This window comes from Onychostruthus taczanowskii, unplaced genomic scaffold (genome assembly GCF_017590055.1).
Source record: "Onychostruthus taczanowskii isolate IOZ18803 unplaced genomic scaffold, ASM1759005v1 scaffold19, whole genome shotgun sequence".
NCBI classification, from domain to species: domain Eukaryota; kingdom Metazoa; phylum Chordata; class Aves; order Passeriformes; family Passeridae; genus Onychostruthus; species Onychostruthus taczanowskii.
In genome coordinates, this window is record NW_024499128.1 from 3,326,600 (window position 1) to 3,341,782 (window position 15,183).

Genomic DNA, 15,183 nt, shown 5'->3' on the forward strand with positions numbered 1-15,183 from the left:
CTCTGGAACACTTTCAGTAGTTAAATGTATTAGTAATTATATATACTTCTTTAGTTGAAATTAAATTTGCAGCTGTACACTCTTCTCCTGACAGGCTTCCTCTCTTCCCTTTCATGCTCCCTTATGGTTAAAGTCTAGTGGGTTTTTTTATTCCAGTGAGGGTTTGGAGGGGTGTGTAGCAGACATTTTATTTGTGAAATAGTCTGATTGACATCTATAGAATGTAAAGTCATATAACAAAGCATCCCTGTTATGAGAAAACCTTTGTGTATCAGTAAGTGATAATAAAGATACTGTTTCTTAGTTATGTGTGCATATATTCACTTTATACAACAGACTTGATTGGAGAGGTTAGAAAAATGGTCTGATGTTCAACAAATATGCACAGTATTGTGGAAGGAAGAAGTCCTTCCAAAGGTGTTAATCCTTCTTTATGTGTGGAAATAAATGGTACCACGCTCCTCACTGACCACACTGAACTTATGGCTGTCGGTGTTTGATACTGTATTAACAGCTTTAGTACTATTAATATACAATTAATTAGTTGTCACTAATACACTATGAACAAAGAACTACAGTGGGTTGGGATTTGGTTTGGGAAGTGAAGGAATAAAAGAAATACTATACAGCCCTGAGTAATCACCAGTAAGGGGCAAATGCAAACTTACGTACACATTAGGCCTCAAGGTTACTAATAAAGTCCACAGCTCCATAGTAAGTGCCATATAGTGATATCTAAAAATATATACTCTGGATTAGGCAGCTGTGAAATTTCTGACAAGTTTACTGCAAACTTTTCAATGAACTTATTTTGTAATGGTAAGTGCATGTGCAATATAAGAAAAGCATTTGTACATGAGCATTAACCAATATCCATGGGGCTTCCTTTTGGTACACAGCAGTTCACATGTTTGGGGTTACTGCCTTCCCATCTACTGTCTGTCAGTCTAGAAGGAACATCCTAATTTTGTGCTAACACACTGTATTTTATTTATTAAGGTCCTGGGGTTTGGGGTTTTTTTAAAATATTATTTGGTTTTGAAAATTATTATGAAGCTAAAATATATTTTTGGAAGTCTTAGCTTTCTGTTCTCTTTTACTTTTGAATCTGTGCAAATGCATCCCTATTTCTTGTTGTCTGTGTCATACTACATGCATACCATATTGCTTATCCAGTACTAGAAAATCATTAAACATTTCTAAGGACAAAAGTACATTGAATGATACTTAGCAACATAAATTAGAATAACCGAAATAGTAAAATAATTAGGTACAAAACAGCATAGTTGCCAACATATATTGGGGCTATTTCAGTACAACTTGCCATTTATATATAAAGCACACATAAATGGCTATTTTTTATCCTTTTTAACAAGACATATTTTAAAAGGATAGATCAGAGCATACCAGTTTACCTATTAATGTACAAAAGTACATTGGGAAAGGGAGAGGTTTACGTATCATTTACCAGAGCAGGATACTGTTAAAGGAAAAATTCTCCCTCTAAGATGGTGGCAACTATTCTTCCCCTATAGATAAAGTGTTCATGGAAAATTTAAACATCTGATTCAATGCTAGGCCTTTTCTTATACACACGTGTATTGCTACAGGAATTTAAAACCCTTGGAGTTGAGTACAAGCTATTCCTATTTGCAACGTAAGGCAAAACATGCTCTGAAATGTACATGTCATTATGGATCCGACCATCCCTGGAAGAGTATGATGCTGTGGACTGTATGGATGACCTTAAATAATTATCATTTCTTCCTCTTGTTGGCAATGAGTGTTTATAAAGATCAGCTGGACTTCGCCTAAGAGACAAATGCTGGTCATCACGATAGGAGTGCAGGAAGGGGTTATCATCCGAGTGAAAAGCGTACAGGGACTTGCTCCGCTTACTGTCCTCCAGAGCATGAGTTAAAAGTGAGGCCTTGTTGCTCAACAGTTTGCTTGAGGGAACACTAAACATGCTTGCATACGGACTACTTTGAAGAAATTTCTCTCTTTCTTTCAAGCTTATACTACGAGAAGGTCTTCCAATATCAATTTCCCTGGACTTATCAGCAATATTATCAAAAGAGTGTTGCCTGCTAATCCTCAGTTTATTCTTTTTATGATATTGCAGAGCACTACTTTGCGACCAAGTACGCTCATATATTTCTTCAGGAAGTGATAAGTTCGTTGTATCCTGCAGCATCTGATCTTCCTCAATATCATAGAGGTTCCCCATCCGCAAGCATGCATCGCATTTATAGGGAGATCTGGTCGAGTAGTGCCCCGCGTAGGTGGGCATGTTGGAGAGACAGCTCCTGCAGTGCGTGGAATTCTGCCTGTACCTATCGTTCATGTCACCTAGGGAAGTATTTTTTTCTTTGAGAGTGTAGTGCTTTCCATAAAGTTTAAACTGGTCATTATTTGGAAGACTGTCTTCATTATGTGATGGAGTCCTGTTAGCGTGTTCGGCTTTCCTGTAGTTGTCATTGTGGTCTTGGTAAACATCAGGAAGCTCTACAGGTTCTGGAAGGACAATGTTTTCAATGTACTGAGGTGTGTCCAAGCGGAATCCTGGCTCCTTGTCAGCATCAATCGTGTAGATTTTATCCCGTGGAGAGCCCTGTTTGGTTTTCAGATATGTCAGTTCCACATCACTACAGTCTTTTGGGTATTTTGATGCTACTGTCCTTTTTTTAAAATTGTCCTTGGTTTTGTGGTGTTTGTTGTTGTTTTCAGCTTCCATGTGGCAAGTAGCTCTGCTTGATGTCTCTGAGACATCTGAATGGACAATCTCTTCAGGAAGGTATCTTGGGCTTTTCAATGAAAGCTGCCTGTTTTCCTCTGACCCGTTTTCTCTCTGGGAACCTTGGCCCTGACGTACAGAATCTTGCCGTAAAGATTCAACAGATTTCTTCCAAAGCTGCCTGGGTCTGGAGTTCACTTTTGCTTCTGTTGTTACTGCAACCTCTACTGTATTTGGATTGGATTCATTCAGTGTGAGAGGATGCTGCCCTTGGAAAACATAGTTGTTCAGATTGTCCTTGTGTCGATTGCCAGGAAGTGTCTGCAGTTCACTTATGTTGTCACCAAAAAAGTTATCCTTTGTCTGAAAGGATCTGTTATCAGAAAAGATCAAGTTTCCCTTATCCATGACCATGTCCATAATCAAAGAACCCCTCTGAATAAAATCAGCTGTTCTTTTGGGGGAGTCAATTCTTGAAGGATTGATATTGGTCATGTTTTTCGCTGTTCGCAGCAGTTTTAACATGTTGGTTTGTGAATTGGTCAAAGAAAAGTCAGGAGACTTCTTCTTCTCTTCAATGTGTACTCCATGAATGCAACTGTAAATACCCTGTAATACAAGTAATATAAAACAAATTAAATCACTAGGTATAACTTTTTACAACTTCCATTTTAGTTTTAATTAGCAATAAAGAAAAATTAAACATTTCTTATCTCATTACTGGGAAGATTAAAAGTACATCTCTAACTTTTTATCATTCCCTTGCATTGAAATGGAGGAATATTTTCTGCTGTAACAGAACTACAAAGGAGAAAAACTGCCAGTATTTCACAAACCAGTGGTCTGTCTTGGCCTCCTGAGCTTATTCCAGAATACAAGATTAGAAGATACCCCCCAAAGGGTTCCCTAATCTTATCACAAAATGAAACTAGTCTTCAGTAATAGATACTCTCTTATTTTAAACCAGTGATTGTTTCCCCTCCAAACAAGCCTGTAGTGGGACTATTTTATTGGAGATTAAGGTACTCTTCCCTTGTACTGAAATCAGAAGCCTTCTAGTCATCATAGTTTAGCTTTTCTGATCCCTATCCCAGTACATTTGAAAAAAAAAAAACAAACCCCGCTCTTTCTAAAGCTTCATCTGAGTTAATTTTGAGCAAAATGCTGAAGCCCATTTTCTCACTTCAACCTCTTCGGTCACTCTTGTGAGCCCAATTGACATTTCCAACCCTGTGAACTACCAATTCCCAGACGTTTTTCCACTGACATAAATACTCCTTTTCCCCTGCATTTCTTAGGAGAATTTCATATAAAAAAAGGCCAAAAACATAAAGTTCAAATATAAAATGTGGATGTTAAGGTGCATGTGGTTTCTAGACAATCCCCAACAGGGTACTGCCGACTATTTTAATGCAATTCCAAAATGCTCCAATCTACTCAACAGGGTAATTGCAGCACACTTTAAAGCAATTAGCCATTTTAGTATCATTTTCAGTTCTCCTCAGCTATATAAAAAATCCAGAAAAATCAATTACCTAATGAAAGTTCTATCTGTTTTAAAAATATATAAAGAAAAAACCCAACCACTTTGTCAAAAATAATAGAATAAGCTCATTTTTCCATTTTTTTTTACAAGAAAGAGTTGCTTACATATGTAAATCTCCTTTGGGTCTGGTAAAGCTATGATTAAAACTTGCCTTAGTGTCTAAGCAGACATAAATGATACCTGTTTGACCTTTTCTCATACAGTTTATTCAAGTTTTTAATCAAAAAAGCTCACAAAAATATTATGCTGTAATTTTTATATCTTAAAATTCTCTTGCTTAAGAAATGCACAAAGCCAACACTTAATCTTATCAAATTAGTATTTATTTTGTTTGGACTTTTAATATGTGAATTAATAAATTTCCTGCATCTACAATTTCTTCATCAAAATTTCCCCTTACTGTGTTTGTTTTCACTATTCAATTACTGATTATCCTGGCATATTATAATTCATACCCTAAAATGTCCAATTGATTAAGACTTCCCAAGGAGTGCAAGTACATCCTAAGCCCATTGACTACTCCAGAGCACCACACTGCTGCTCTGACCTGGATTTTAAATGTTCAGGTGGGAATGAAAGGAAGGATAATATTTTAGGGCAGAAGTGCTTATTTCTTCTGTTGCCTAAAGGAGAAAAATGAAAGTAGTACTGACCCTGCTGATTGAGAACAGCAATCCCGGCCTATCCGAGCAGACTCCAGTGAAGCAGAATCTAAGTTTCCAGTAAAATAAGTGCTCCCAGACAAAGGTTATTAAGCTGAGTGCCATGGCTGCTGCAAGCATATAAAACACTCCTGCCATGTTGTCGATGTCCAGCTGGCTGCTCATGACTTCGTTCTTCTCGTTGTGACAAATACCAGTCAGCCACAGGGTTTCTAACTCTTCCATTTCCCCTAGGGAGAGCAAGGAGTCAAACCAGTTAAAATGCAAAAATCACTGCTCACAGAATTTGAAAGTTTTCGCAAGTTTAAAAATACAGCACCATTTAATGCTTCATTCGTGGAGCACTGCAGACTTATCTAGCCAGGAGTTGCAAATATAGCAGATTTCAACTCACAGCACCCTAGTTTCAGATGTCCTCAGATTTCATAAATTACGTGGGAAGTTGGATTCTCTAGAAAGCAGGATTTGTGGTTTAGATAGAACTTTCTTCTGCCTGCTATAACTATTAGGACTTGTTATAGAGAGTGGAACGAGTTAGTGAAGAGCTGGGACAGTTTGTAGTGACCAGAGGAAGAACTCATCAGAGAACTCATCCCGACACTCAACCAGACCCTTCCATGCCCCCTCCTCTCCACTGCTCTGCACTTGTACCTCCCTGATCCCTCTAGCCCCTCCCTTTGGCCCTTCCCTTTAACATCACAAGACAAATTTCACAAATTCTTGTGATTCTTTTAGAATATGCCACGAGAAGTTTGTTCTTTCCCTTCTGCTCCATTATAACTTTACTACTTCTTTGCAAATGAGCTGCAATGTTGTGGCTGAAGCTCTCCTGACACATCTGGTCTCTGCATTTACCTCTGGTATCCATTCCCTTGTGCTGCTGCCATTCCAGCTTCCTGGGCAGCAACAGAAACACCAACAGCCTCATCACATGCCTGAAATGGAGCTTTTCTGGTTCTGGCTGTGCCACATCCCTACTGCCATTAAAGCACTTACAGCTAAGGAAGCAAATCCACTCCCTCCCTCTCCTGGGCACTCTTAACTTTGAATCCATATCTCACTGATGAGATTTGGCCTCGGATGAAGGACACTGTCACCTAGCAGTGCTTGCTACTGCCAGCATGGACAGAGGTGGGCAAGAAACTGCAATTGTTCCTGCCAACATTTTTTTTTTTTTAATTTTGCATGTTTGACTAATTTTCAAGCATTTAGTGTTGTTCTTGGTGAAGCACTGCATGGGCATACAGGCCCTTTTACTCTCTTGGGATATAGTCAGCTGAGTAATCATGTTATAATTTTTAATGTCATGAACTTAATTGTTTATAGAAAACACAGCAGGCAATGTAGAGGGCCAAAAAGGACAGTATTAAAAGGACAGTATTAGCTTTCTTGGTGTGTTTTCCAATTTAAGATATGACTTCAATATGGGGGAAGAATTCCATGGTACAAATCCCTAATCCTTAGCCAGTGATTAGGGAATACATTTTCAGTATTATTATAATTCATACATCACTGGAAAAAAGAACAGGAAAAAAATGGCTAGAAGCTATATTGACATTTTAGCTACCTTCAAGCTAGACTAGAAGATCAATGACCTGCTGTGAAAAAGCATTTTTCAGGATAGAGTGCCAGGACACAAGGAAAGCTGCAGCCCACAGATAATTTGGATGTGAGTTCCAATTGGAAATGGAACACAAAACTGTGATGGAGAAATTGCTTCTCAGAGAATGTGAATGAAAACCTGAAGTAGAAAGGACAAGTTCTGATGCACTTTAGCAAAGGCATTTCACAATTTTGTAAGAGGGATTATTCAGTCTCTAATTCCGAATTTAATTTTGTTCTTGAAGCACGAATGGAACTTCTGCATCTGCAAAAGGCAATGTGTCTTCTCCCAAATTACAGTGCTCAATCTTCAAAATACCTAAGAGCATTCCAAAGAAGAAAGTCAATCCTAATGAATCTTTAAAAATCTTCTAATCCAGGACATTGGGACAATAAATTATTAATTGTAACAGTATAGATATTGCACACATAGATAACTGGGGTTCATTATTGCATTTCCATGTCTTAGAACATTTGGATTTCTTTTGTTCTGCTAAACCTCAGTGGACTGTTTCCCTTGTCTCTCTTTCAAGTCCTCCCCAAGGTCTATGAATAAAACTCACAGAGGCTATAGAAGAGAAAAGAACCCAAGTCCAAAGAGAGAGCAATATTTCTGGTCTGTGCATTAGCTGAAGCTCTGCCAATCAGATCTCATTACTTCCCACAGGAAAACTCACATCTCCCATGACTGTCAGGCATCAATTTGATTTGACTGCTGTGCCCTTTCACTGTTCATAACAAAATTCACGAAGGAATTTAAACCTCTATTTTATTACTGTTTCCTCTGTGTTCCTTTCCCTTTGGCATGTACATCTAAAGTAACTATTGATAATCCAGCAACCTTTCCAGAAACATCCCAACAGAAATGAACTAAGCTTGCTTTGAGTCAAGATAAATGACAGTGCCCTGCACGTAAAGAAGAACAAAGCATCCCAGAGCCTTGCAGATCCTGCTATTGCAATATCCCTTCCATAATATCTGGCAATGACAGCAGTCACTGTTAATTAATGCCCAAAAGGAATCCACATTTTTATAGATAGCAAAGCACTGTTAATCATTGGGTTATCACATCTATGGAATGAGGTATCTGGGAATGGGCATATTAGGCTGATAATTCTTGTCTCTCCATATAAAGCAATCAGTTGCCATTTCCAGTATATATTTTTATACACATGCATAAGTATTTATAAATATATGTGTGTGTATGTGCACACAGAAACACAGACAAAACTGGTAAAAATTTAACTGTAATAACACTTCAGCATAGCTGACCCTATAAAACTGGTGAAATGCCCAGTCTTCTTATTGCTTTTCCTGCCCATTACACTTTAAACCAGATATTCACAGAAACCATAACATTTTTATTACAAAATCCTCAGGCATGAGAAACTTTTTTATCTGTGGTGTCAGTTCATTCCTTATTGAAATCTATCACTTCAAAATTTGGCCTGGAGTTTGAATTCAAAGCATTGAACTTTGAGGCTAGTTACAATTTGGTTCAGAAAATAAATTAATTTAAAAGAACAAAGTCCATTTGGAGGAATGTCATCTTTCAAATCCTTTCGGGTGGTCTGACTTGTGAGCTGAATGTGTAGGGTGATGACACCTATATATTAGCAATATATTACACTTGGCAATTGAAAGGCCAGCAATTTGTGATTACCAGGCACTGGAGAATTCAGTCATCCCTGTATGTGCACAATACTCATTAGCAATTGGGAGCTCCAATTATTCTATAAAACAGACCTTGGAAATCTAAGTCAGCAACCTCAATATCCATAAATGCCAGGCCTCACTGAACTGAGTGTTAATGGAGTTCAAGACTGCATCTAATGGGGGGGTCTCAGGTTACTCATAAATATTAATCAGACTCATTTTAAGAGTTTTTGTTTTCACTTCAGGCACTTACTAAAGGAAAGTAATGCCACAATCATTTCCTACCTTCATTCATGTGTGGACTAGATTAACGTGTAAATGAACAGCTGCAGATCTCAGCAGCAAAGTACATCATGACAGTAGCAAAGACCAGAAAATGAAGTGTAGCTGCTTATTTGACAAAAGAAATACCGTGGTTATTTTCTGTTTAACACATTCACAATCTATTTAACCTGAAAAACTCACAAATGACTACATGATTCCTACACTAAGAGATATTTTAAAAATTCCAAAGCACTACGTAGTAAAAGGTCTGCTTCATTTATAGTGCAAGAATGAGCACAAGTAAGTGCTTTAAAAATCCATAGTTCAAGCAATGTTGAGTGTCTGCAGTATTCATTCAGAACACACTCCAATAAATTGCAACATTCCAGCTCTCTCACTGGTAATCCAGCACTATTTACAATGGGTTCGGGTTGCAGTGCAAACAGTGCTCTCAGCCCTTTGTGCTCCTCCTGGGTTTGTTCCTGTGGCTCTGGAGCTCTCTGCTGGGGCTGCTGTTTGCACAGAAACGTGCCAGTTGGCCATTCGGCCTGCATATCCCACAAGGGCCTTCCTTTCTACATAAACTCCTCTGGCCTATTTCACACGTTATCATCCTGGGAAGCACTGATAAACTGTCCACTGAGTCCCCTGAACAATTTTGTCACAATAAAAATTTCATTATCCAGGCACAGAAACCATACAGTCTAAAGGTAGAATTACATGCTTTTCCTCATCAGGGCCCTTAGCAGGCTGTGCTACCTCTCCCTGGCGCCCAGCTGACACACACACACTGTCCTTTTGCAACCTGTGTCACTGGCTCTTGAGAGGTGCCAGTTCTCTGGGAATCTTTTAGGCGGGTCTCCCCAGGTTCCTTTTGTTTCCGTGGCACACAGGCTCCTGGAACCACGTCAGCACTGGAACCCTCAGTGCTGGGTACACCTGCACCAAACTGCCAGGCTCTTCAGCAGCTCTATCAGCAACTGCAGCTGCATGGGCAGTCCTGACTCCAAAAAACATTGCTTTGCATCAATGAGAGCTGTCTGGAAAAATTAATTCTCCTTGTATTGTGTTGTGTCCCGCATCACAGCCATCCCTGCTCTGTGCAGCCTGCACATCCTGCAGGAGGAAAGGATGTCCTGTCCCAGTGGGGAAAGCAGAGCTGCAGCCCAGCACCCTTGCTGCCTTGCTGGTTAAGTGCAGCAGACCTCTGGTGTCAGCACTTCCCTGGGACTTGCATAAGGCACGGGCCAGGAGCAGGTCACCGCAGGAGAGCTCGGCGCATGTGTCACAGCAGAAGGTGCCAAAGGAGCTGGCTGCTGGTGACAGTGTCAGCGGTGGGGGCTCTCATGCAATGCCCTACCCTGAGGTTCAGCCTGAGCAGTCAGCACAGCAAACTGGCATGCACCCAGTAGAGATGATGAACAGGAGGGTTAAATATATACACTCACACTGGTCAGATGTAGGGCATCATCTTCAAGGACCCTGGCGGCACTAACAGAATCACCTGCTTATTCAGGCTGAACAAAAGGTAGTTTTCAAATTTAGGGACAGACTGTTCCAGGTTTACTGTGGTAGAACTCCCCCTAAGATTCACAAGAGGAGGATAGCACCCCACCACTTGGAGACTCTAAAATAAAAGGGTGTTTCCCCCAGAACAGCGGGGTCAGCAACCAAATGGGTTGATGTGCATTTGGTTCAATAAGCTCATCAATTCCAATTTGACCCAGTTATATGATCCATACAGAATGTTTCAGAGAACAGATTATATAAAAGCACAGCAACTTTTCAAATTCAGCCTGGATCCCCCAAAACAATCTCTCTCAGTCTTATTTTCTGAGTTATTTCCCCCTGTAAAAATAGCAAGAGGAACACAGATGACTGACAGCAATAAACTTACTGTGAGCTAATGACTTCACTCTGCATGTCCCCATTAGTTAAGGATGAATTAACAGAACTGCTAAGCACGACTTTCAATATTACAATCCCTCTAACTCTTGTTCAGCTACACAAACGCCCTCCACTTATACACTCACACTCTTCAGTCACATTTGTTCCACCCACTGCTTAAGGAGGACACTAAATATATAAACAGAAAATCACTGTGATTGTGGGTGTATTCTGCCTGAGCAGCACACACTGAAAATATGTCCTTATAATCACATACGTATTTCCTTCTTGGGCTTTATCAGCCCGTGTGAGTCACACTGCTACACTTCCTTATAATCTAGACAGTGATTTGGAAGGCTTATGCTAAAATATGAACAAAACAGCAGAGAGCTTTCCCCTTCCAGATGTAAAGGGGCAAATCTCATTTCCACAGTTACCTATTACCCGCAAGGACTGGGAAGCAATTATCCACCCAGGAAAACAATTCTTAGTGTACTAAGCTGCCCTAAAAGCACATGAAGATTAACTAGAACTGAAAGTTATTAGAAAGGGATAACAGACTCTGTGGAAACTCAGACCAGAACCAGTTTTCTTCCTTATTTCTCTGAGTCTCTAATTGCTTTAAAGTTTTCAGTTTCAAGGGTTAAGGGCTTAATAGAGCTACACCATCTGCCCTCTTCCAGGAGATCTATTCCCACACTGTCTTTTGAACTGAGCTCTTAAGCTGCAGGTAGTGCAATACATTACAAATACCTCAGACAAGTAGATGCATAACCTGGCCAGCTGGCTGGTATTCAACATTCCTACCCAAAACTGCTCTCTTTGCCCAGCTTTTTCCGTTCCTGGTATCCAACCATTTCTGCTGCTATCAGTGATTTATCCCTTTATTCTGCTGCAGCCCTCATAGCTAAAGGCTCCTTGCTGTCTCTCTCTTCATCCCATTCACACTCAGAACCCCTCTTACTATCTTAATTCTGAAGCAGCTTTGTCATTTGTAGTTCAATAATCTCATCTTCTCAAAGAGAGATGGGAGAAAAACTGAAAGAAAAAGGGAGAAAGAGAAAGCTAAATTCTCCTCACTTTCTATGCACCAGTGGTTTTACACCAAATCCCAAAGACTGAGTGCTATGGGTTTCAGAAACAATGCCTCCCAAATAACTTAGTGGGATATTTTTAGAAAAAGTACCACTCTTTAAATGGCACGTGCAGCCCAAGCCAGAGGAGTATCAGCAACACCCAGGCCAGCAGAGAGCTGCCTACAGTCCCTGCTGTTCCTGGAGGAGCAGGGTGCATTCCCAAATGCCACGTCCGAGCTGCAGCATGCCGCGGGCAGTGCCCGGGCCCTCTCCCACCGCTGGCACGTCACCCCCTCCTTGCACACAGCAGTGACAGCTGCCAGGTACCACGCTGCTGTGGGGACATCAGCCTGCCCAGCTGCTCCTACAGAGGTTCAGAACAGAAATCACAGCAGGGATCATGCGATTCCTAAGCGCGCGGCGTTTCTGTTCTGACACATTCCTGGGGCCGTGGGTGGAGGATCCAAACAAAATGATGGTGCTGTTTCTTAGCAGCCGTATCATTTTAGTTGCTTCTCAACTCCTGGGTGCTTCTATGTCTCAACAGAAGATTGAGATTCTGTGTCTCAGTAGACATATTTTTACTTCTTTGTTAAAAACAATGGAAGTTTCATCTTGTGACTGCAGCAAGACAAAAAAAGCAGCACAACCACCACTGGGCTTTAGAGAATCATCCCAATGATCAACTATCTTAAACAAAGCTGCAGATGCTAATCATCAACTTTTGCATCAAGCTTTTGCAGATAATGAGATGTGCTGTACAGATAGCAAGATGAACAAAGCCAGATATTCACTAGCAATGCGCTTCACTCATATCCCTTATATGAGAAAAAGGAACTCCTAACTCTTTCTGTTAGAAAGATTCAGAGTTCCAAAGCAATTAATCTTACACTAACTAACATTCATCTCAACTTCCCATAAGCAGGGCTACGTATGTGAACTTGCACAGACCAAGGGATGAAACCTTTTGAGCACAACTATACTTTTGAGACAATTAAGTAGCTACTCTTTAAACTCCTCAGCAACTCATTCCCATTCTTCTTTCCTCTGTCTCTTTTCCTCCTTGTTAGTGTAACAAATTTGGCATCTTGTAGCCTGCTTTCTTACACTGAGACTTCAGAGCTGCTCTCACCGTATGATTGATAATTGTCAGTATAATTGGTCCACCCAGTAGAGCTATCCTCAGGATGGGAACAGTATTCATGTAGAAACATATAGATAAACCACCAGTGAGAGCTTGAAGTTATCCTTAACAGGAGCCTACATTCCTCTATATTTAGTTAACTCTTCTTCCAGTGCCAACAAGATTAAAAAGAGGTTCAAAGCCATTGACTTTAATGCAGAAAGAGCATCATGCTTTGAGGAGTATGAAAAGATGCCCCTGCGTGAACAAGCAATTAATTCTTCAGTTGGATGTTTTACATCAGCAAGGAAGAGGGAAGAGGTTCCTATCCACTGCACAAAAAATTCATTTCAATGTGTAAGTGAACTGGCTTAGATGGGAGAATGATAGAGAAGCAGCAAGGAAAAAATCAAATGAGAAAAATCACAGGAGAAAGACACGTGCAGAGGAAATTGGAAGCTCTAAAATACATTTCAAAAGGCCATTTCAGTACTGGGTAAATGTAAAAAAGAAATGAGATCATGGCTTTTTGCATGTGCAATCAGATATACTTTTACACAAATTACTTGGTCTTATCTAAGTATGTAGTATAATCCAAAAAGGTTTTTCCTCTTATTAACATATTATTCATATAAAGAAACTGTGTTTGTTGAACTCATTAGAATGTTTTCTTCTTATAGTTATGGAACTCATTAGGTTTACAATCATTCACTGAAATTATTCCATACCCTGATGAATGCCCTATTACACATACTAAAGAATAATTCAATCCTACTTGGGGCTCTGCTGTTTTACAGGCTTACTCTTTGAGAATAATATATTCTACAGAAGCAATACACACAAAATAAGATTTCTGCCTTCATTTGTGTTTGCCTATTTATTTAAAGAACCTCGTTCAGGCTCCACTGAGGCTTTCCCAGGAGTACTCTCTTAGGATGAAACTTTCCCCCCAACCATACTTGCTTTTAGTCTGAAGAACTTCAAAGAGATTTTTAGTGATACAGCAAAGTGATGTTGGTCTGAACTCTGGGTTCATCCCTTCTAGTTCACCAAAACAGAGTTATGTAAGTTCACAGCTAAAAAGATTATCCATCGAACTACTGAAGTTAGACATGGATTACAAAATCAGGTCGAGCTAGTTCCAGGCAATTACTCTTTACATTTAATTTCTTGGTGTTTAGTTCCAGTTCACCTGCAATGTACTTTGTAACTCAGTAGAACTAATTTCATTATTAGGGCTTTTTTGTTGATTTTTTTTTTCTTTTTTTCCCCCCACATTTGGTGGAAAGTTAGTGGCAGTTGGGGGTTTGTTTTTCCTGAAAATGAAGGTATCAAATAGTTCTGGGACTAAAAGATTCATACCTACAAGAATTTCTACACATCCTATATGTCCCACTATTATTCTCTTTACTAGAGCCCACATCATTTTCTGAACAAATTTAGGGATACTTCACATGAGAAAAGTAATGTTTTAGCATTCCTGGGTTGTTCAGATTAACTTCTAATGGTAATGAAAAAATGCCATAAATGTAATGACAATTCCCATGGTTTGGGCATTCACCATGTTTGCTTATCTTCTGGGCAAGATGAGCCAGGGTGCAGACATTTCATAAAGAGGTTTCATTCTCCTGGGTGTTCCCTTTATCTATTGCTATTCTGTAAGTTTTAATATTGAGTTTTGTGGACAATTCATTTGTATTTTTTTAAGCAACTAAAAATGGGTGAAAGATATAAGCATTTGTATGCTATTGAAGTCCACAGGTCAAAGTGTAAACACAGGGTAAGACTTTTCACACTTTGCTCCCACCCACTGTTTTGTACCTGATATTCAGAGTCGAGGTGAATCATAAAAATGCAACACCTTTAGTATTTTGATGAGATTTTTCTTAAGTAGCTTCAAGTGCTTTCCATTCTATTTCATTTATTTTCTTTCTCTGTGATTTAACTTTTTGTGTTGGATGAGAAGTATCAAAAATGCTGAAGTAATAAGCATGAAAGAAATGCAAAGTGAAAGGAATTAAAAGCCAAGTGTTGCTCTGGCTACATCTAGAGGGGTTAGCCCACACTGAGAAAGACAACTCAGATCCTCCCTCAGAAGGAGGGAAGATTTTTCGTCTTTAGTATGGGACCAATAATTCGACTTCTCTGATTCAAATTCCTCATTTAAAAATGGCTCTGAATTATAGCACCTAATAATCCTTAACAGTATTACACAAACAGAAAATAACATTCAAGAATATGTGAATGTTTGAAAGGCAACCATTGCCGATCATTCCTTCACCCAAGTTAGAGAGGTTTCTTCCACGGCCTCTGTAAACCCAACAGATGGACACGATGACACTATGACACTATTATTTCCATATATACACCAGACAAAATGCATCAGTCGTGATGATGACACCTCTTCAGGTTCTTTAGTGTTATTACAGGAGTAAAATCCAGGTGCTGGAAGACTTACACACTCATTTCTGCCCCATGAAAATTAATGTCCTGTGGTTTATGGAACAGGAGGCCACTGTGCTAAGTCCTGCTCTCTGCCATTGGTATTACACTGAAATTCACCAGTCTTAACCTCAATTGCTTGTTACTGGTGACATTAAACCCATATTTATCCTTTGACAAAGCTCTCA

General features: G+C 39.6%; 1 protein-coding gene across 1 annotated transcript in view; it reads right to left on the minus strand.

The window, feature by feature from the left end:
* Positions 1 to 1,555: 1,555 nt before the first annotated feature.
* The window catches only part of GRIN2A (glutamate ionotropic receptor NMDA type subunit 2A), a 147,271-nt gene continuing 133,643 nt past the window's right edge, over positions 1,556 to 15,183 (minus strand). The window contains exons 11-13 of the mRNA XM_041401570.1: positions 4,937 to 5,175; positions 2,876 to 3,346; positions 1,556 to 2,614 (exon numbers count right to left, since the gene is read on the minus strand). Coding sequence (XP_041257504.1) covers positions 1,556 to 2,614; positions 2,876 to 3,346; positions 4,937 to 5,175 — 1,769 coding nt within the window. The remainder of the gene's footprint in view (positions 2,615 to 2,875; positions 3,347 to 4,936; positions 5,176 to 15,183) is intronic.